The sequence below is a fragment of the Myotis daubentonii genome, chromosome 15, assembly GCF_963259705.1.
Source record: "Myotis daubentonii chromosome 15, mMyoDau2.1, whole genome shotgun sequence".
In the NCBI taxonomy this organism is placed as follows: domain Eukaryota; kingdom Metazoa; phylum Chordata; class Mammalia; order Chiroptera; family Vespertilionidae; genus Myotis; species Myotis daubentonii.
Window position 1 is genome coordinate 26,293,927 of NC_081854.1, and position 19,006 is coordinate 26,312,932.

Sequence of the window (19,006 nt, forward strand, 5' to 3'; positions counted from 1 at the left end):
TGTGTAGTGCCTGGGCATACCTTGCACTGTAGTTGTGAAGTTTTGGGTTTTCCATTGCTGATCCCTTATGAAAACCAGGCTCCAGGGTCCCACGTAGGCTGGAATCCTGTTCCTGATACTTGTTACAACCTTAGGCCAAAGTTCTTAACCTCTCTGTGCCTCAGTTTCCTCATATGTACAATGGAACATAACTTTATAGGGCTGTAAAGAGGAGCTAATGAAACATTTGCACAAAGCACCTGGGGGAAGCCCCCCACACAGTAAGTACTCCCTAAAGGACAGCCAGTGTAGTGACTGTTGGGAGCACCCTCCCCCTCCAGGTGTGGCACAAGCAGTATGTTCTAAAAATGGACACTCTGCAACCAACCTATTTGATTCTGAGTTCTGGCTCTTTCACACCCTATCTTGGGAACCGTGAGAATGTGACTTCACCCCTTTGTGCCTCAGTTTCCCCATGTATAAGGCAAAGTAAAAATAGTTCTCACTTCAAAGGGTTGTTGTGAGGTTAAGTTAGCACACGAAAGCACTCAGTACAGTTCCTGGAATATATGTTTGCTATTTTCTTGTTACTATGGATATTCCTATTGAGTCCCTGACCTCAGTGGCAGGTTGTGATGGGGTCTGGGCAGGTTGGGCAGCCCAGTAAGGAATGCCTGAGCTGCCCAGGCCTAGAGGTCACCCCAAGGAGCCCTGTAATCAGCTGTAATCAGGCCGTCCTGCCCCACCTCCTCCTTCCCTGGGTATATCTGGGCTGGTCCAGATCCAGGCTCTGTATTGGCAAAGGAGGGCAGCTGCACTGGAAATCATGGGAAAGGCAGTGAGTGGGGTCTGGGACCAGGGGTTGGGGGTGGGGAGGGTTGGAGGTTGGAGGCAGGGGTTCTGGTGGGATCTGATGCCTGCCCTCTCCCCCTGCCCCCAGGAGAATTACGAGTTGTACTCAGTAGAGCTGGGTCCTGGCCCTGATGGGGACATGGCAGCCAAGCTGAGCAAGAAGAAGGCGGGCAGTGGAGGGGGCAAGAGAAAGGAGAAGCTGGAGAACATGAAGAAGGAGATGGAGATTGTGAGCATGGGGCTGAAGGGCTGGGTAGGGGACTGGGGTGAGGGCCAGTGAGAGCTGGACAGTGAATGTCCTGCCCCCACCACACAGAATGACCACCAGCTGTCAGTAGCGGAGCTGGAACAGAAATATCAGACCAGTGCGACCAAGGTGAGCTGGGGGCAGAGGGAGCAGTGGGTGAAGAGATGGGTAAAGGTGAAGAGAGAGAAAAAGGAAAAATGCATCAGAGAGAGAGAGACAGAGAGAGGGAGAGAGAGGAGGAGAGGAGAGGAGAGAAAAGAAGCAGATAAAGAGCAACAAAGAAAGAGGCAGAGAGATGGGCAAGAAAGAGAAACAGGGTAGAGGCAACAGGAATACAGAGACAGAAAGTTGAGAGAGAGAGAGACATAAAGTGTGGAAGGGGAAAGGGACAGGAACAGAGACAAAGATAGAGAAAGAAGGAAAGAAAGAAAGAAAGAAAGAAAGAAAGAAAGAAAGAAAGAAAGAAAGAAAGAAAGAAAGAAAGAAAGAAAGAAAGAAAGAAAGAAAGAAAGGAAGGAAGGAAGGAAGGAAGGAAGGAAGAAGGAAGGAAGGAAGGAGAGAAAGAGTCACAAGGCAGATGAGGGGGGGGCAGAGGGAGGGAAACAGGGGAAGGAGAGACAGAAGAGTGTAGGGGAGAGGAAAGCCCTTAGCAGCCACTGCCACCCCCCTGTCCCCAGGGCCTGTCTGCCAGCTTGGCCGCGGAGCTGCTGCTGCGGGATGGGCCCAACGCGCTGCGGCCACCAAAGGGTACCCCAGAGTACGTCAAGTTCGCACGGCAGTTGGCAGGTGGTCTGCAGTGCCTCATGTGGGTGGCTGCTGCCATCTGCCTCATTGCCTTTGGCATCCAAGCCAGTGAGGGTGACCTCACCACTGACGACAATGTGAGTGTCGGGTACTAGGGGGACAGACACTGGACATGGGGTCCTGGAGGACAGAGAACATTAAGCATGAGACTCAGGACACCAGGGACATAGGGTGGGGATGCAGAGACACAGAAATGCAGCTCCAAGACATGCTCATGGAGGTGGGGATTGACAGACCCAAGATCACAGGAGACACGGCAGATAATGTGTCTCAAATGTGGAGGACATAGGTGGGGATACAAAGGCAAAGAAATGCAATACTTAAAAGTTGGGGCTGGGGAAATGGAGGACATGGGACAGATGAAGGACAGAGGGCACAGGGGACATTGGGAATAAGGGACAAAAGATTTAGAAACAAATGTAATAATCTGAACAATAAAGATTTAATTAAAAAAACAAAAAAACAAAACAAAACAACAACAACAAAAAGATTCAAGACACAGTACATGGAGAGACATAAGACATCAGACAGGGAAACACAGACACAGAGACTATTGAGATGGAGGACAAGAGGACATTAGATATATGACAGGGGTCAGAACAAGAGACATGGAGATTTAGGGACATGTGACATTGAATGTGACATAGGATGGGGACTCAGAATTACATAGACATGGAAGACACTGGGCATAGAAACTTGGAATTTGGAACCTGAGACTCTTGATCGTGAAGTTCACGGAATATGAAGCAGAAGATTGACAGCACACAGACACATGGATACGGGCCACGGGCCACAGGAACTATTGTGCCCAGGGGACACAGGTGATGCCAGGCAGATTATGAAAACAGAATAGGAAACGTGGAGCACAGGAAATATAGGCTGTGGGACTGTGAGGAGACACATGGCAGAGGACATGTGGAATGCAAGATTGGAGAACACAGGAAAAGGGGACCCATATGACCAAGGTATTTGGTGACATGGAGCACAAGTCATAGGCTACGGAGACATGAGAGACCTAAGATTCAGGGGCCAGAGAGTATGGGATACACAAGACAATGAGAATTTGGAGCCGTTTAAGGTGGATATGAGGAATATGAGGATGGGAAACAAAAGCTACAGGGAATAGTGCATAAGGGTCCCAGTAGGTGGGGAAAATCCTGGTGGAAGTGACCCTAAGAACACCAGGGGACCAGGGTACAGACTGGTGGCCTTGTACAGGGAGCTTCCAGCCTCTACTCATAAGCTGACTCCCTCACCTCCGCCCCCAGCTGTACTTGGCACTGGCTCTCATTGCTGTGGTTGTGGTCACCGGCTGCTTCGGCTACTATCAGGAATTTAAGAGCACCAACATCATTGCCAGCTTCAAGAACCTTGTGCCCCAGGTGGGTCCCACAGGCCTTCACCACTTCAGATTCCAGAGACTCCACACCAGCGCAGGCAGGCTCCTGGCATCTTTGTGGCCCCTCCCTTTAGGCCCAGCCTGCCCTTTGCCCTTGGCCTCCATCTGTCCCTATAGGTCCTCAACTCACCCCCTGTTCACCTCCCCACAACTCCATTGCACTCAGCAACTTCCAATCTCACCCGTTATCCACAACTCTGGTGTCCCTGCCCCACAGCAAGCAACTGTGATCCGAGATGGGGACAAGTTCCAGATCAACGCAGATCAGCTTGTGGTAGGTGACCTGGTGGAGATGAAAGGTGGCGACCGAGTGCCCGCCGACATCCGCATCCTCCAAGCCCAGGGCTGCAAGGTGGACAACTCCTCGCTGACGGGAGAGTCGGAGCCACAGACCCGCTCCCCTGAGTGTACACACGAGAGCCCACTGGAGACCCGCAACATCGCCTTCTTCTCCACCATGTGCCTCGAGGGTCCGTGAGGCCCTTGCCTGCCCACCCAGCTGACCACGCTGCCTCAGCACTCCCTATCCCTACCTCCATTGCCCTTCTTCTGCTACCTTCTGAGACACACTGCCTCCCATTTCACATGACCGCCACCTCTTTAAGTCATACTACCTCTCTAGCTCCTGTTACTGCTACTCTCTTCCCAGGTCACACTGCCTCCACTGCCTTACATTACAGCCCCCTCCTTCAGTTCACACTGCTGTGCACGCCCCACTGCTGCCCTCCCAGCCCTGAGTCACCCTCTTGGCCCCACTGCAGGCACAGCACAGGGCCTGGTGGTGAACACGGGTGACCGTACCATCATTGGGCGCATCGCATCACTGGCATCTGGAGTAGAAAATGAGAAAACACCCATCGCTATCGAGATTGAACATTTTGTGGACATCATTGCAGGCTTAGCCATCCTCTTTGGTGCCACATTTTTTGTGGTGGCCATGTGCATTGGCTACACCTTCCTGCGGGCCATGGTCTTTTTCATGGCCATTGTGGTAGCCTATGTACCGGAGGGGCTGCTGGCCACTGTCACGGTGAGTTGGGGAGGCAGAAGGGCGGTCCATCTGTCCATTCATCCAGGCTTCCCTCCACCATCTCCCATCTTCCTATCTATCTATTTATTCACCTCCCCTCCTCCCACCCACCTTCTCATCATCCATCTTTCCCTCCCACCCCCCATCCCTCCACCTATCCATCCAGTCAGCAAACATTCCTGAGGCTTCTGTGGGCCATGTCCTGTGCCACATGCTAAGGACTCAGAGATGAAAAGGCAGGGTCCTTGACTGAAGGAGGCTGAGGCTTGAGGGCGTGGACAACCTTCAACAGTCAGTTCAGAGGAGGCTGAGGGAATGTTCATTTTCTTATTTTGTTTATTTGTTAATCCTCATCTGAGTATATATTTTTTTCCATTGCTTTAGAGAGAGTGGAAGGAAGAGGAGAGAGATATGGGGGTTGAGGGGGGAGAGAGAGAGAAACATTGATGTGTCAATTGGTTGCCTCCTGCACTGGCTGCTGCTGGGATCAAACCTGCATCCCAGGTGCATGCTCTTGACTGTGAATTGAACCTGTGACCCTCCAGTGCACAGGCCAATGCTCTGAACGACACTAGCCACATTTCTCATTTTAATTGTGTTGATAAGTGAACTTACAGAACCTCGGCTAGGGCAGCTTACAGAGGGGCCTGGCTCTGTTTATCTGGGTGAATTAGGGAGGCATCCCAAGTAGGAAGCACAGGTTGAACAAAAGGGTGTAGGCAAGAGAAAGCCTGGGTTTTGTGGGGGAATGCTGCATAATCAGTACTGTGGCTGGGGTAAGGGATCCCCAATGCCAAGAGGAGGGAAGTGGGCCTGGAAGCAAAGACTGGTCTCCAGGTGGCTTTTCTCATCTTCACCCAGGTCTGCCTGTCTCTGACAGCCAAGAGGCTGGCCAGCAAGAACTGTGTAGTGAAGAACCTGGAAGCAGTGGAGACACTGGGCTCCACATCAGTGATCTGCTCTGACAAGACGGGGACCCTCACTCAGAACCGCATGACTGTGTCCCATCTGTGGTTTGACAACCACATCCACTCAGCTGACACCACGGAAGACCAGTCAGGTTTGGGAGTTCGAAGAGACAGGGCCTGAAGCAGGAGGGAGGCTTAGATGGGAGCTCGGAGGTTACTGAAGAGAACCTGGGAGGGCTATGCATTCATGGAGAGGAACTCCTCCAGATGGGCCCAGAGTCCAGGGCGGGGCTTGGTATGGAGTCTCAGGGGACTCTCAAAGGAGACTCCACACTGGGTCTGAAGAGAAGGCTCCGTCTTGGGGTATGAGGGAGGGTTTGGGTCCCACACAGGTCTGGAGAGGGGAATCCTGTCCTAAATTGGGGGAGGGGGGTTCGGTTGTGATGTGGGAGAGCCGCCGCTCTGTGTCTGGTACAGTCTGGTATAGTTGCCTCGCGGCCCCAGCCTGGACGTCTGTCCTCCAGGGCAGACGTTTGACCAGTCCTCGGAGACATGGCGGGCGCTGTGCCGCGTGCTCACCCTGTGCAACCGAGCTGCCTTCAAGTCGGGCCAGGACGCGGTGCCCGTGCCAAAGGTGAGAGCCGGGCGACTTGGGGGATAAGGGGAGCCGGGAGCCTGGGACAGCCCGGCGCGCACCTGACGCCCTCCGCTCCCAGCGCATCGTGATCGGGGACGCATCAGAGACGGCGCTGCTGAAGTTCTCGGAGCTGACGCTGGGCAACGCCATGGGCTACCGAGAACGCTTCCCCAAAGTCTGCGAGATCCCCTTCAACTCCACCAACAAGTTCCAGGTGCGAGCCCACCCTGGCCGGCCCCCACTGCCAGCCCAAGCCCGGCTCACTGAGGTCTCCACCCACATTCGGGGCTGGCCTGCGGCCGGGCTTCGCTGTCCCCTCCCTCTTGCCCGGCTCCCTTCTCGCCCACCTCCAAAGCCCACCGATGGCCAGGCCACGCCCAGCCCTTAGCCGCGGGCTCTTCACCTGCTCTTTGCTGACAGGTGCCGGACCAACTCCGGCGCTCAATCAGTCCATTCCCGGCACCCAGGCCCGTAACTACAGCCGCTCCCCAAACCTCGGCCTCTAGCGAGGACCTGCCCAGCCCCTACCAGTCAGCGATGGGGAACCTTTTGAGCTCAGCGTGTCAGCATTTTGAAAAACCCTAACTTAACTCTGGTGCCGTGTCACATATAGAAATTTTTTGATATTTGCAACCATAGTAAAAGAAAGACTTATATTTTTGATATTTATTTTATATATTTAAATGCCATTTAACAAAGGAAAATCAACCAAAAAAATGAGTTCGTGTGTCATAGTTTCGCCATCACTGCCTAGTCACCCTAAGGCTCTTCGGTCAGCCCCGCCCCCTTCCCTCTCCACCCTGCCCACTACCCCATCCGCTGATCGCCCGCAGCTGTCCATCCACACCCTGGAGGACCCCCGGGACCCGCGGCACGTGTTGGTGATGAAGGGCGCCCCTGAGCGTGTGCTGGAGCGCTGTAGCTCCATCCTCATCAAGGGCCAGGAGCTGCCCCTGGACGAGCAATGGCGTGAGGCCTTCCAGACGGCCTACCTCAGCCTGGGAGGCCTGGGCGAGCGCGTGCTGGGTGAGAGGGCCAGGGCGGGGTAGTGAGGGGAAAACTGGTGTGCAAGAAGCTAGCACAGAGCCAGAGCGAGGCCAATCCTCCCTGCCCTTTCCTGGCTGACTGCTGACCTGCCCCAGTCTACACACTCACCTTTGTTTTCCCCTATTTCACTCCTGATCTCTGCCTATGCCCAATTCCTACCTTGACTCAGCCTCTCCAGACCTGTCCTCACTTGGACCTTCCCTATCCTGACCCGACCTTTGACCCATTGGTTTTCCTAGCTCTTGCCCCAATTGATGATCTGCCTTTGCTTTCACCTCCACCTTTCAGAGTCCTCCTCTTGACCCTTTGACCTTCCCCAATCCCTGCCTCAGCTCAAGACTTTCCCCAATCCTTGTCCTGACTCCTTAAACTTTCCTAACCCCTTCCTCGGCCCTGGAAGGCACAGACCTGTGGTCTAATTCTGGAGTTTTCATTTCACTTGCTGTGCAATGACTGGCAGGAATTGTCCCCCTATCTAAGCCTGTTTTTTCATCTGTAAGAGGAGGATCCTAGTAGGCTCACAGGGTGGGTGTGAGGATGGATTCAGATAATGTGAATGAAGGGTGCAGCACAGGGTCAGGCATCACGGGTGCTTGGTGCAAGGGGCCTGGCCTTGCTAGCAAAGGGTCCACTCAGGACTTTTTCTCTGACTCTTCCTATTTTCTGATCAGGCTTCTGCCAGCTCTACCTGAGTGAGAAGGACTACCCGCCTGGCTATGCCTTCGACGTGGAGGCCATGAACTTTCCAACCAGTGGTCTGTGCTTTGCGGGACTTGTGTCCATGATAGACCCGCCCCGGGCCACTGTCCCTGATGCTGTGCTCAAGTGCCGCACAGCAGGCATTCGGGTATGCCACTTGGGAAAGGACCAGGCAGGGGCAAGAACGGAAGATGGCAGTATTTGGGGATGAGGAACCCTGTGTTATCTGAAAATAGCTTGAATCAAAAAGGGAATATATTGGTTCATGAAACTAAAACTTCTTGGTAATGAAGCTTCAGATATAGCTGCATGCAAGTGTTCAGTGTCATTAGGAATTTGCCTTCATGTGCCAGCTCTCCTTTTCTCTCTGCTGGCTTTATTCTCAAGCAGTCCCTCCATTTTGGTAGACAAACATGACCATCCCCCAGCAGCTCCAACTTACCTGTTTAGCCGCCCACTCTTTCTGTGCCTCTTTTGCAGTTGCACTAGACTGGGTCACATGTTCATCCCTGAGCAGTCACTGTGGCTGGGGGATAGAATACCTTGGCCAGAGACCTCAACTAGAAGCTGGGGGGAGGAGTGATTCCCCAAAGACAAAGCAAGGGCGGGAGAGCCAATGCTGAGCAAGCATCACTCCCAAGTTTTTCCCATGGTCTAGAAGACCCTGTAGACCTGAGCACAGTTACTTTTCGAAGCCCATTCCTTAGTTCTCTACCTCTTGTTCACTCCTCTCCAGTCATCTTGGCCTGACTGTTGTTCCTCCAATAGTTCAGCCATGTTTTCACCTCTCTCATTTTGCACTGGCTGTTTCCTTTGCCGGAAACACTCTTCCCCCAGATTTCTATGTGGCCAACTCTCACCTCTTTCAGGTGTCTGCTCAAATGTCACCTTCTTGACGAGGCTTTCTCTGGACACACTTAAAATTGAACCCCCCCCTTTTTTTTACCCAACACTTGCTATCCCCTTTGCCCAGTTTAATTCCCCCTCCTTTTAACATGGTATATCGTTCATTTCTAATTAAAAAATGTTCTGTCTCTCACACCACAATGTCACTCCACGAAGACAGGGATTTTTGTCTGTTTTGTCTCTGCTACTTCCAAGGCACATAGCAGGTGGTCACAATTGGTTGAATAAATGAATGAGTATATCACTAGGAAAGACAGCAAGAATGGGCTGATATGAAGGAGTCAAGGGTCTGCTGGTCCTTTCCACAGGTGATTATGGTGACAGGTGACCACCCCATCACAGCCAAGGCTATTGCGGCCAGTGTGGGCATCATCTCTGAAGGCAGTGAGACAGTGGAGGACATCGCTGCTCGTCTCCGTGTGCCTGTAGAGCAGGTTAATCGGAAGTAAGCCCCCTTCAGCCCTCCCCATGGATCTTCCCATGCCCTACCCAGGCTGAGGGCCCAGTGATGCCCTCCCACCTTCCTCCCCAGGGATGCCCGTGCCTGTGTGATCAATGGCATGCAGCTGAAGGACATGGACCCATCAGAGCTGGTCGAGGTGCTGCGCACCCACCCTGAGATGGTGTTTGCTCGTACGAGTCCCCAGCAGAAGCTAGTGATTGTGGAGAGCTGCCAGCGACTGGTGCGACCTTGCTGATGGAGGTGGGCAGAAGGGCTGGGCTGGCCCTGGGCTGGCCTTTCACTGACCACCTGCCCACCTCCACCCATTTCCTGCAGGGTGCAATCGTGGCTGTGACAGGGGATGGTGTCAATGACTCCCCAGCCCTGAAGAAGGCAGACATTGGTGTGGCCATGGGCATTGCTGGCTCAGATGCTGCCAAAAATGCAGCTGACATGATCCTGCTGGATGACAACTTTGCCTCCATTGTGACGGGCGTGGAGCAGGGTCCGGGCTGGGTCAGGGATAGGGGCAGGCAGTATGGGCACAGGAGGAAGTGTTCTGCGAGGAGGCTGAGGTACCTCCTGTACTCTCATAGGCCGACTGATCTTCGACAATCTGAAGAAGTCCATCGCTTACACATTGACCAAGAACATCCCTGAACTGACGCCATACCTCATTTACATCACCGTCAGCGTGCCCTTGCCCCTCGGGTGCATCACTATCCTCTTCATAGAACTCTGCACTGACATCGTGAGTTTATAGCCCCATGCCTCCTCCCACACGTGGCCATAGACGTATGTCCATAGTTAGGCATGATGGGTAGAGACCACCACATTCACTCTTGGAGATAGACAGGCAGGAAGGTAGACACAGACAGAACTACACACAGGTAAATGCTTAGGTAGGTATGGACAAAACCCATGGACATAACCCATGGACACACATGGACTCAGATACAGATACTCAGATAAACAAAAGTATTAACAGATACAGATGTCTGGCTAAACTTGGATCATAGACAGACATCTCTCAATAGGTACGGGCAAATAGATACCATCAGATAGACTCAGACAGACAGATATGAAAGAGCCACAAATGTAGCCAGAGGCTGGCCATATTGACATGTTTATTCAACAACTTACATAGTGCCTAGTCTGGACGAGGCACACATTAATTTACTTTTTCCTCATAGCCACTCTATGACATGGGCTTTATTTATCACCCTTGTTTTACTGATGAGCTCATTGGGCATAGGTAGGTTGAGTAACTTGCCCCAGGTTACACAGCTAATAAGTGGCACAGCGGGGATATGAGGCCAGGCAGTCAGATGCCCCAGAGCCTGTGCTCTTGATCAGTACACCCTGCTGCCACTCTGTAGTCACACACATATGGGGTAGAGCATGTTTTTTCCTGCCAAGATCCATTTGGATATTTACAACATTATTTGCTTAATATAATTTACTTAATACAAGTTATGTTGCTATGAAAAAAGCTCCTAGACTTATTGGATTTTGAGTCCTGCATAAGGTTGCCTTGGCAGGGCCAGACCAAATGATTTTGTGAGCCTCATATGGCCACGGGCCGGACATTCCCCACCCCTGGATACAGAGAAACAAAGATAGTGACAGACATAGAAGCAGGGACACAGAGTGACAAAAGCAGAGACACAGCCACAGAGAAAGATACCAGAGACGGGGACAAAGAAACAAAGTAAGAGAAGAAAAGAGAGAGGCCCAAGACTAGAGTACCCCAGAGTAAAAAACAGAGACAGAGAAGGAGGAGGCAGCAGCAAGGGAGGAGACAGATACAGAAATGGGGAGAGACTAATAGTGTAGACAAATGCACATGTTCTGATAGAGATGGACAGCAGGACATATGTGGACACAGATGTGGAGTAGATATGCCAACACTCCTGACAGGGGCCAGCTGGACCCAGGCTGTTCAGGCAGGTGTGGCTGTGTAGTCACTGCAGGTCTTACCTCCTAACCTCAGTCCTATCCCTGCTCACCGGCAAGGGGGAGGAGAGCTCCAGAGAGTAGGGGACTGGGGCCCAGGAAAACCCCTAACCCAGGTTGCTTCTGCATCTGGACAGTTCCCATCTGTGTCCCTGGCTTATGAGAAGGCTGAGAGTGACATCATGCATCTGCGGCCACGGAACCCGAAGCGTGACCGATTAGTCAACGAGCCCCTGGCTGCCTACTCCTACTTCCAGATCGGTGAGTTACCCATGGGGCTGGGAAGCCTGGGGCTCTCCTACAGGGCTGCTCACCTGCCTTGAGGTCTCTAACTGAGGCTCTGGCTTGTTCTGGATTTTGGTGTCTGCATTTGATCCTGGGTCTCTGTCATTCTGAGTTTTATCTGTACATAATGGTTTCTATGATCCCCTGTGTCCCGTCTCTGCCTCTGTTCTCTATGATCCTGTCTCTGGGTTGTTGCCTTCTTCTGGCAATTTTGAGTTCTCTGGTGTCTCTGTCACTGTCTGTGCTGTCTTTAGTGTCCTTGTCAATCTCCTGGGGCCTTGTCTCTGTGTCTGTCTCTCCATGTCTGCTCCTGTCATTCTCATGTCATCATTTCTGTGTCCCTGACTCTGTGTTTCCATCTGTCTCCCTGCCTCTCCCAGGTGCCATCCAGTCATTTGCTGGCTTCACTGACTACTTCACGGCCATGGCCCAGGAGGGCTGGTTCCCACTGCTGTGCGTGGGGCTGCGGCCACAATGGGAGAACCACCACCTACAAGATCTGCAGGACAGCTATGGCCAGGAGTGGGTGAGTCCCATGACTCCCTTATTTCCAATGCCACCAATCTAGTGTGAGGTACACATGCAAACTGAGCTCAGCCAGAGCATCCCAGACACCCAGACTCCCTGCCAGTTTTGGGGCAGAGGGCCTTTCTTTACTGTATCTTGCTCTAAACTCTTGCTTCTGATGATCCCAGCTGCAGATGGGTCCTCTCCCTGCCCTGACAGTAACACATCATCTCAGGTGTGGAACCAAGCCCCTATTCTGTTATTTTCCCTGTAGCACTAACACAGAGCATATGCATTTGTGGCTGACTTTAATGAAGGTCTGGAGCACAGAGGTCAGACCTGATTGGCAGATGTGTTTAGCTTGTCCTGTAGAGTTACAGATCAGGTTATTTCCCTTAAACATTTACTGCCATGGTTAAGAATGTAGACCTTAGGAGCCAGACTGCGTTAGATTCATATAGTATACCATGTTCCTCACTGTGGTGTAACCCTGGGCAAGTTGCTTTGACTCACTGTGCCCATTTTCTCACCTCTAAGGTGGAGAGAACACTGAAGTCTACCTCAGTGATGTTCAGTGTGGCCCCTAGACCAGCAGCATCAGCATCACATAGGAACTTATTTGAAATGCAAATGATCAGCTCCTACCTCAGACGTCTGGGGTCAGAAACTTTGGGGGCAGGCCTGGAATCTGTTTTAACCAGCCCTTCTGGGGTTCTGGTGCACACTGAAGTTTGAGTACCACCAATCTACCTCATGGGAATATTGGATTAAATGAGATAAAACATGTGAAACACTTGGAACCTGCAGCATAGGAAGTGTTCCCCACACAATGAGCTGGTATTAAAAAGTTATATTGAAGAAATGAACTGAATAGTGACTGCCCCTTTAAGTGCTGTTCCCCATAGGCCTACCTGGTCCACTTCACTTATATTTGCCATCTGCCTGGGCCCTGGAATCACAGGACTTTGCAAATCCTGCCGTGGGATTCCAGTTCCTTTTCCCTAGGTCCCTTATTTCGGGTGCCAGGAAATTCTCCCTTCCTTCTTTCATTATGAAAGCAATTGGATGACCTGTCACCTACCCATGCACTGACACCCAAGCTCTGCTAGACCGTTTCTGCGCCTCACACTGTGGGGTCCTACAAACCTAGCAGATTCTGTGCTTCTCCTTTCCTCCCATCGTAGGCTCTGATGCAGGGGAAAGGGCAGTTAAGGGTCCCTGGCCCCAGCCCCTGTGTACCAGGCTGGCTGCAGAGGCTCTCCCTTTGGGCTCAGGCTGCTTTTGTTCCCCGTTCCAGACATTTGGGCAGCGCCTGTACCAGCAGTACACTTGCTACACCGTGTTCTTCATCAGCATCGAGATGTGCCAGATCGCTGACGTTCTCATTCGAAAGACACGCCGCCTCTCTGCCTTCCAGCAGGGCTTCTTCAGGTGTCCCCAGCCCTGTCCTCAAGCCCTAGTCCCAACTTTCATCATGTCCTGACCAGGGCTTACTGCAGTCAGCGAACACCAGCACCGAATGTACACATGTGCCAGGTGCTAATATTCCTTATCGATAGCTGGTCAGTAGCTCCCACCATGTGCCTTTCAACTGGCCCCTCCATGTTTCATCAACTAAAGGGATGATGCTGATAGGCCAGCACTGTTGCGGAGGGGCAGACCACTCCTGTGTTAAATGTTTAGAACATCTCCCTGCTGCTAATGGCATCTGACCCCCAGTTCCTAAAGGCTTTGTCCTGAGTCCGGCAGTCTGAGCCTGTTCTACCCTGTGCCACCCGCAGGAACAAGATCCTGGTGCTGGCCATCGTGTTCCAGATCTGCATCGGCTGCTTCCTGTGCTACTGCCCGGGAATGCCCAACATCTTCAACTTCATGCCCATTCGGTGAGGGGTCATGAGGTGTGAGCAGAGGGATGGGCATGTGGGACACAGACTGGGGATGGCCCTCACCTTGTCATCTCCCCTGTGCTTTCAGGTTCCAGTGGTGGCTGGTCCCCATGCCCTTTGGCCTCCTCATCTTCGTCTATGATGAGCTCCGGAAACTTGGAGTTCGCTGTTGCCCAGGGAGTGAGTGGAGATTGGAGGTCTGGGGGTTGGGGGCTCAAATGTTCTCAGAGCAGCTGTCCGACCTGACCTTCACACTTGACCTCCAAATCAAACTGCCACAACCTCTGAGACCCTGGCCCCACCTCCTGACCCCTCAACACTGAGTCTTTGTTTTCTCTCCCAGGCTGGTGGGACCAGGAACTCTACTATTAGAGGGACTGCTGTCTTCAAGTCATCCCTGCCTCTACCACAGACAGGTTGGGGCAAGACTCATGGGACTGTCTGGACAGTCACCAAAACACCTGAGCGAGCAAGAGTCCTAGCCTGACCTGTGTCTGTTCCTGTGTAGCCCATGGCACCCCAACCTGGAAGGGACCCTCCCTACTGCCCTTCCCCATCCAAAAGGGGCCCAACTTCTTGGAGGAAGTCTCTAGGCCCAGTCCTCCAAGCTGGCCCGGGGAAGCCCCCATCTGAGGGGGGAGGTTTGATGGGGAGGAGCTAGTAGCTCCTGTGAGGTGGGGTGCCTGGGGGCTCTTCTTTAAAACACACTTGTGTCTGCGTAATAGTAATAAACCAGCTCACAGTGACTGCTTTTTAATTTGGTGTGGCACTGTCTTAAGTGGTTTTCATGAGCCCCTCTGGTCCCACAATCCTACAACTTAGGGGATATTTGTTCAGGGCTGTATCTCCAGTTCCTCAAACACAGCCTGGCACACAGTAGGCACTCAATAACCCTTCCTTGGGAAAATAAAGTCCCATTTCTTTGCCTAGGGTTAAAGCACTTAAAGGTGAGTTGGATGTGACCACAGGAACCCCCCAGAGCACTCTAATCACTCCACAACCTAAACACTGGCTCTGGGCTCTCTTTCTCAGCACCCACTCTCCCTCTGGGGAGACTCCTTGACACAGGGTGTCAAAATCTTTTCCACCTCAGGCTGTCCCCGCCCTCCAGTCTCCACAGGTGTCTCCACTCTGACTCCACTTGTTCATTCCTTTGCAAAGCAATGGGCATCCCAACCTACTCCTGGGATTAAACTCACAGGCTCCTCCTTACACCCTCACTAAAAGTTCAGCTTCCAACTGCCAGAAATTCCCATCCCGGGCCCTCCACCTCCCTCTGGCCACACTCTTTCTTGTCTCTTTTCCCCTTTCTCTAATGAGTGTCTCTGGCTAGGCCCCTGGCTTCTCCCTCCTCTTCATCACAGTACTCCTGCCCACATCTCAGTTGTCTCTGCAGTGTTACCCGCATCTGTCTCTAGCTTCCCCAGGCATGTCTGAGAGGACCCACTGGTCTCTGTATCACCCTCCAAACCTGCTCCCATCCACTGTCCCATCAGTAGGTTCCTCCCCCTAGGAAAATGTGATGAGACCTTGGGAAGGGCTCTTCACGCCTTTCTCGTCTGTCATTTCCACAATCCCCCCACCACACAGAAAAAAACAGGCTGTTGGTCACCACCTCCACTCTGCCTATAGCCACTCTCCTACTTCCGCCATCCCTGTCCTGGTCCAGTCCTGATTTTCTGGCCTCAGTCTCCCCACCCACAGTGGCCACAGAAATCTTCCCAAAGCCAAATCTGACCCTGTCTTCCCCTCACATAGAACTCTCCCTGGTTCCCCACTGTCCCTGGTCAATTCCTCAGCCCAACCCTCAGAGCCTTTTGGGATCCAGACCCTGACTTATGTCTCACAAGTCCCCTTGGACTTGTTCCAACCAGTTAGGTCTGATGGAAAGGGAAGGCCCTGACTTCAAGACCTTTATACAGGCCTTGACACCTGTTTTCTCCTCTTTGCCTCACTAACTCATCTTTCAGGTCTCAGCTCTTCCAGGGAGCCCATCCTGCCCCACCCCCTCCTCCTCCCCTGTCTGGGTCAGCTGGCTCCTTTGGACCACCACTGTTTTACCATCACAGCTCTAATGACTATTTTAGCTCATCAGTCCTACCACTCCGGCCAAGCTTCACCCATCACAGCCCTGATTCCTCTGGCCTGTGCTACCCCCTCCCCCACAACCTTAGCCCCAACCACTCTGGTCTGTCTGTATCCCATGGAAGCTGGGATTAATTCATAGACAGCCACCAGAAGCGGGGCCTGGGAGTCCCTGCTCAGCAAATAGTTGAATAATTTCTGCAAACTTCGTTTGCCCCAACACGTGTCAAGAGCTAGGTGGTGCATGGGATAAAGGTGAGAAAGTGACTCCATTACATATCCACCTACCTGGACTGGGAGAGTGCCTGCTCTAATCCCTTTTCAAGTCAAAGTCAGGGTGACCAATCAATCACTTCCCCATTCCTTCCCAAGATACCTGTGGACTCTGTCTTGACTAGGGGCAAGGGGATGGGGCTAGATAGTGGTTGTATGTTCCCTCTGAAAACACTAAGACTGCCATAGCAGAGCTGAGCAGCTGTGCATGATGCTTTCCTAGGCCCAGGGTTAAATAACATTATGGCAGGACCTCCATTGGTAGAGTGAGGGAGGGGGCAACTGCCTGTCTCACACCCTGGGGGACTCCACTGGGAAAACCAGGGCTGGGGAGCACTTTCCTGGGTGGCAGGATTTGCATCAAGGTGGAGCTGAAACATGAAATTCAAAGTTCTGCCTTTGATATCCCTCAGGGGGGTCAGAAATAGGACAGGGAGCTGACCCCACTGAATCAAGAAAAGGTTGGGGTGGGAAGGGTGGCATCCAGGTCAATATCCAAATTTAGGGGTTCAAATGCTCTGCTTGGCTTCAGTGGTCTCTGAACTCTACCCTAAGAAGACTCAGACCAGGATTTTGTCTGAGGGCAACAGAACTGAGGAACTCAGAATCACAGAAGTCTGCCCCAACGGTCCAGGGTGCAATGGGGAGCTCTAGATCAGTGGTTCTAAACCTTCGGGCCCTTTAAATACAGCTCCTCATGTTGTGACCCAACCATAAAATTATTTTCGTTGCTACTTCATAACTGTAATTTTGCTGTTATGAATCGTAATGTAAATATCTGACATGCAGGATGGTCTTAGGCGACCCCTGTGAAAGGGCCGTTCGACCGCCAAAGGGGTTGCAACCCACAGGTTGAGAACCGCTGCTCTAGATGGTTGTAATGAGGATGAATTAGTGAGACTGGGTTTCAGATAGATCCCCTTGGCTGCCATATAAAGGGTGGATCAAAGGGTGGATTAGGGACAGGGGTCTCGGAGGTGACCAGTGAGGGAAGGGCCCATATGGTAAGAGGGCCAGGTTAAGGCTGTGAGAAGCCCCCAAGAACTTTGGATTCCAGCTTCCCTCTATCGCCTGTTCTCTAATTTGCCACTGCTCAAATATTATATATGTCAAGGCCTTCAGTCTACTCTGGAAAAACAAAGAGCTGAGGAATGGCTATAGGAACATAGGACAAGTCAGAGCCAGGCTGTCTACCTGGCTCCCAAGCCAGAACAAGGGCCTCTGGGACATAGGTGAGTGTGGTATTGGCAGACAGCTCCAGAGAGAGATGTAGGCGGAAACAACTTCCCAAATACTGTTTAATTCACTAAAACCTGGAGACAAGGAAAAGGTATGTGAATGCCTGGGACCCAAGCTTAGGAGTGCGCGTTGACAACAGCAACATACAAGGCCAGGGTGCTGAGGGCCAGCAGCCCTGTCACTACTGCTCGGGCCAGAAGTGCCGTCCAGCTGCCCAAGGAACAAAGGTGGACGAAGGTCCTGTGGGGAAACATCACAATGAAAGAAGGAAAACAGATCATCCAGCCCCTTTGGGACCCATCCTTGAATCCCACCCAACTCACTCCATGACAAAGGCCTTATAGACGCTGAGAAACATCAGCAGGAGGACAGCTGGCCGGAAAGTGTGGTACAGATCGTAGCGTGTTATCATCCACACCTGGGCAGATGCAATGATGTAATGGACCTGAAGGGAGGCAGGAAGTCAGGGCCAAGTATTGGGGAGAAGTACTGCCACCAACAGAAGGGTGTGTATGGGGCAGTAGCACTGCCTACCAGACTGATGTTGGAATCAATGCTCATCTGGATGTATTTCCAGTCAAATTCAATGCCCCGGGCTCCAACCCAGAGGGGGATGCAACTGAAAAAGGCAAAGGGAAGGATTCTCCAGTACCCAGAAACTCTCAGCACCCAGAATCTGAGCCCCCACCCTCCAGAACCTCTCTGAAACCCAGGTGTCCTTTCTCAGGAATCTGGGCTTCGGGCTGCTGCACACACCGGGACATAATGAGCTCTGCAGTGGCCCAGCCCAGGGCAGCAACCATAATCTTGTACTCCCCTTTGCCGGCATTCCGAGACATGACAAGGTTGAGGCCTACTAGGTCTGCCACATCCACGCTGGCCTTCATGAACTCCTGTGGGTCGGGTTAAGGTCGAGTAAGTACAGATGCCGGGGGGCCTTACTTCTGCACTCCCTCCCCCCTTTCTCGCCCCACTCACCCCAATGAAGTCATAGATGCCGCCTTCCCAGGTGGGAAAGAAAGTGGCCAGGAACAACATCTGAGAACAGAAAACAGAGGTCACCTCAAGGTGTGGGAAGTTAGTGTGCGTGGTTCTGGGGTTCCCATATGGAGAGGGACCACCAGATGAGGGGGCAAGATGACAGGACCTGTGGAGATGTCGGAAAGAGGCCTGGAAGCTTTTCTGTGGTGATCACAGGGTCAGACCTGGAGGTGCTGGGCTGGCGGCCACCAGCAGCATTTGCAGCACCCGGTGGTGGTTGGTGGCTCTTAACCATACAAACCCCCTTCACACCATATAACCGAGTTTCTCAATCTTACAAAATCAGCTATGCAAGAGCTGCTTGGAGCGTCTCCTCAGGTCCCACCCTCCCAGGGCCATCTTCTATGGGGAGAGCCGAGGACCACACCGCGCCATCGGGCAGCTGGGTCTGCGAGCCTGGGGCCAGACGAGCGGCTGTGGGCGCCCTCACCTTGCACAGCTGCACGAAGAGGTAGGTGACCCCAGCCTGGACGCACTTCCAGAAGGCATTGTACTCGGACCTGCAGGAGCGGGCGGTGAGGGCTCGCCCGGCCCGCGCCCCGCCCCGCCCCGCGGCCGCCCCGCACTCACAGGCCGCTGCACTTGTAGGTGATGAAGTAGGGGAAGTAGGCCAGCGCGAAGCAGTTCCCGAAGTGAAACAAGGTCATGGCGCCGCCCCCGCCCGCCGCAGCGCAGGTAGCTACCTCACCCTCCAGACGCCTGAGCCCGCGCCGGGCGCCCCGGCCTCCGCCGCGGCCCGCGCGGCCTTCTGGGAGCGGAGTCCAGGGCGCGGGCGCATGACGTC

General features: G+C 52.9%; 2 protein-coding genes across 3 annotated transcripts; one reads left to right on the top strand and one right to left on the bottom strand.

The window, feature by feature from the left end:
• The first annotated feature begins 729 nt into the window (after nucleotides 1-729).
• On the top strand, nucleotides 730-14,327 carry ATP4A (ATPase H+/K+ transporting subunit alpha). Its single transcript, XM_059666817.1, has 22 exons — nucleotides 730-817; nucleotides 920-1,060; nucleotides 1,148-1,207; nucleotides 1,756-1,959; nucleotides 3,151-3,264; nucleotides 3,499-3,751; nucleotides 4,043-4,311; nucleotides 5,173-5,371; nucleotides 5,744-5,853; nucleotides 5,936-6,070; nucleotides 6,690-6,882; nucleotides 7,575-7,750; nucleotides 8,817-8,953; nucleotides 9,041-9,191; nucleotides 9,287-9,455; nucleotides 9,547-9,701; nucleotides 11,044-11,167; nucleotides 11,572-11,717; nucleotides 12,996-13,129; nucleotides 13,480-13,581; nucleotides 13,673-13,764; nucleotides 13,928-14,327. The coding sequence occupies exons 1-22, from the start codon at nucleotides 806-808 to the stop codon at nucleotides 13,954-13,956; spliced, it is 3,105 nt and encodes a 1,034-aa protein (XP_059522800.1). The 5' UTR covers nucleotides 730-805; the 3' UTR covers nucleotides 13,957-14,327.
• A 2,895-nt stretch (nucleotides 14,328-17,222) lies between these two features.
• On the bottom strand, nucleotides 17,223-18,986 carry TMEM147 (transmembrane protein 147). 2 transcript variants are annotated; one of them, XM_059666822.1, is made up of 7 exons: nucleotides 18,793-18,986; nucleotides 18,653-18,722; nucleotides 18,160-18,219; nucleotides 17,938-18,074; nucleotides 17,716-17,800; nucleotides 17,505-17,626; nucleotides 17,223-17,421 (listed from the first exon to the last, which is right to left on the bottom strand). In XM_059666822.1, exons 1-7 carry the CDS (start codon nucleotides 18,867-18,869, stop codon nucleotides 17,298-17,300), a joined length of 675 nt encoding a protein of 224 aa, XP_059522805.1. In that variant the 5' UTR covers nucleotides 18,870-18,986; the 3' UTR covers nucleotides 17,223-17,297. The 2 variants fall into 2 exon arrangements, with proteins under 2 accessions (XP_059522805.1, XP_059522806.1); XM_059666823.1 differs by lacking the exon at nucleotides 18,653-18,722 and having other exon boundaries at nucleotides 18,793-18,932.
• Between the last annotated feature and the right edge of the window lie 20 nt (nucleotides 18,987-19,006).

What these genes read in the sequence shown, in the direction of transcription:
- ATP4A (XM_059666817.1), top strand. An exon ending in GGCTGCTGGCCACTGTCACG is followed by an intron (nt 4,312 to 5,172) that starts GTGAGTTGGGGA and finishes ATCTTCACCCAG; the next exon opens with GTCTGCCTGTCTCTGACAGC. An exon ending in ACAGCTATGGCCAGGAGTGG is followed by an intron (nt 11,718 to 12,995) that starts GTGAGTCCCATG and finishes TCCCCGTTCCAG; the next exon opens with ACATTTGGGCAGCGCCTGTA.
- TMEM147 (XM_059666822.1), bottom strand. Translation starts at nt 18,869, where the DNA reads ATGACCTTGTTTCACTTCGGGAACTGCTTCGCGCTGGCCTACTTCCCC. An exon ending in GCATCTATGACTTCATTGGG is followed by an intron (nt 18,075 to 18,159) that starts GTGAGTGGGGCG and finishes CCCGACCCACAG; the next exon opens with GAGTTCATGAAGGCCAGCGT. An exon ending in GCAGAGCTCATTATGTCCCG is followed by an intron (nt 17,801 to 17,937) that starts GTGTGTGCAGCA and finishes TGCCTTTTTCAG; the next exon opens with TTGCATCCCCCTCTGGGTTG.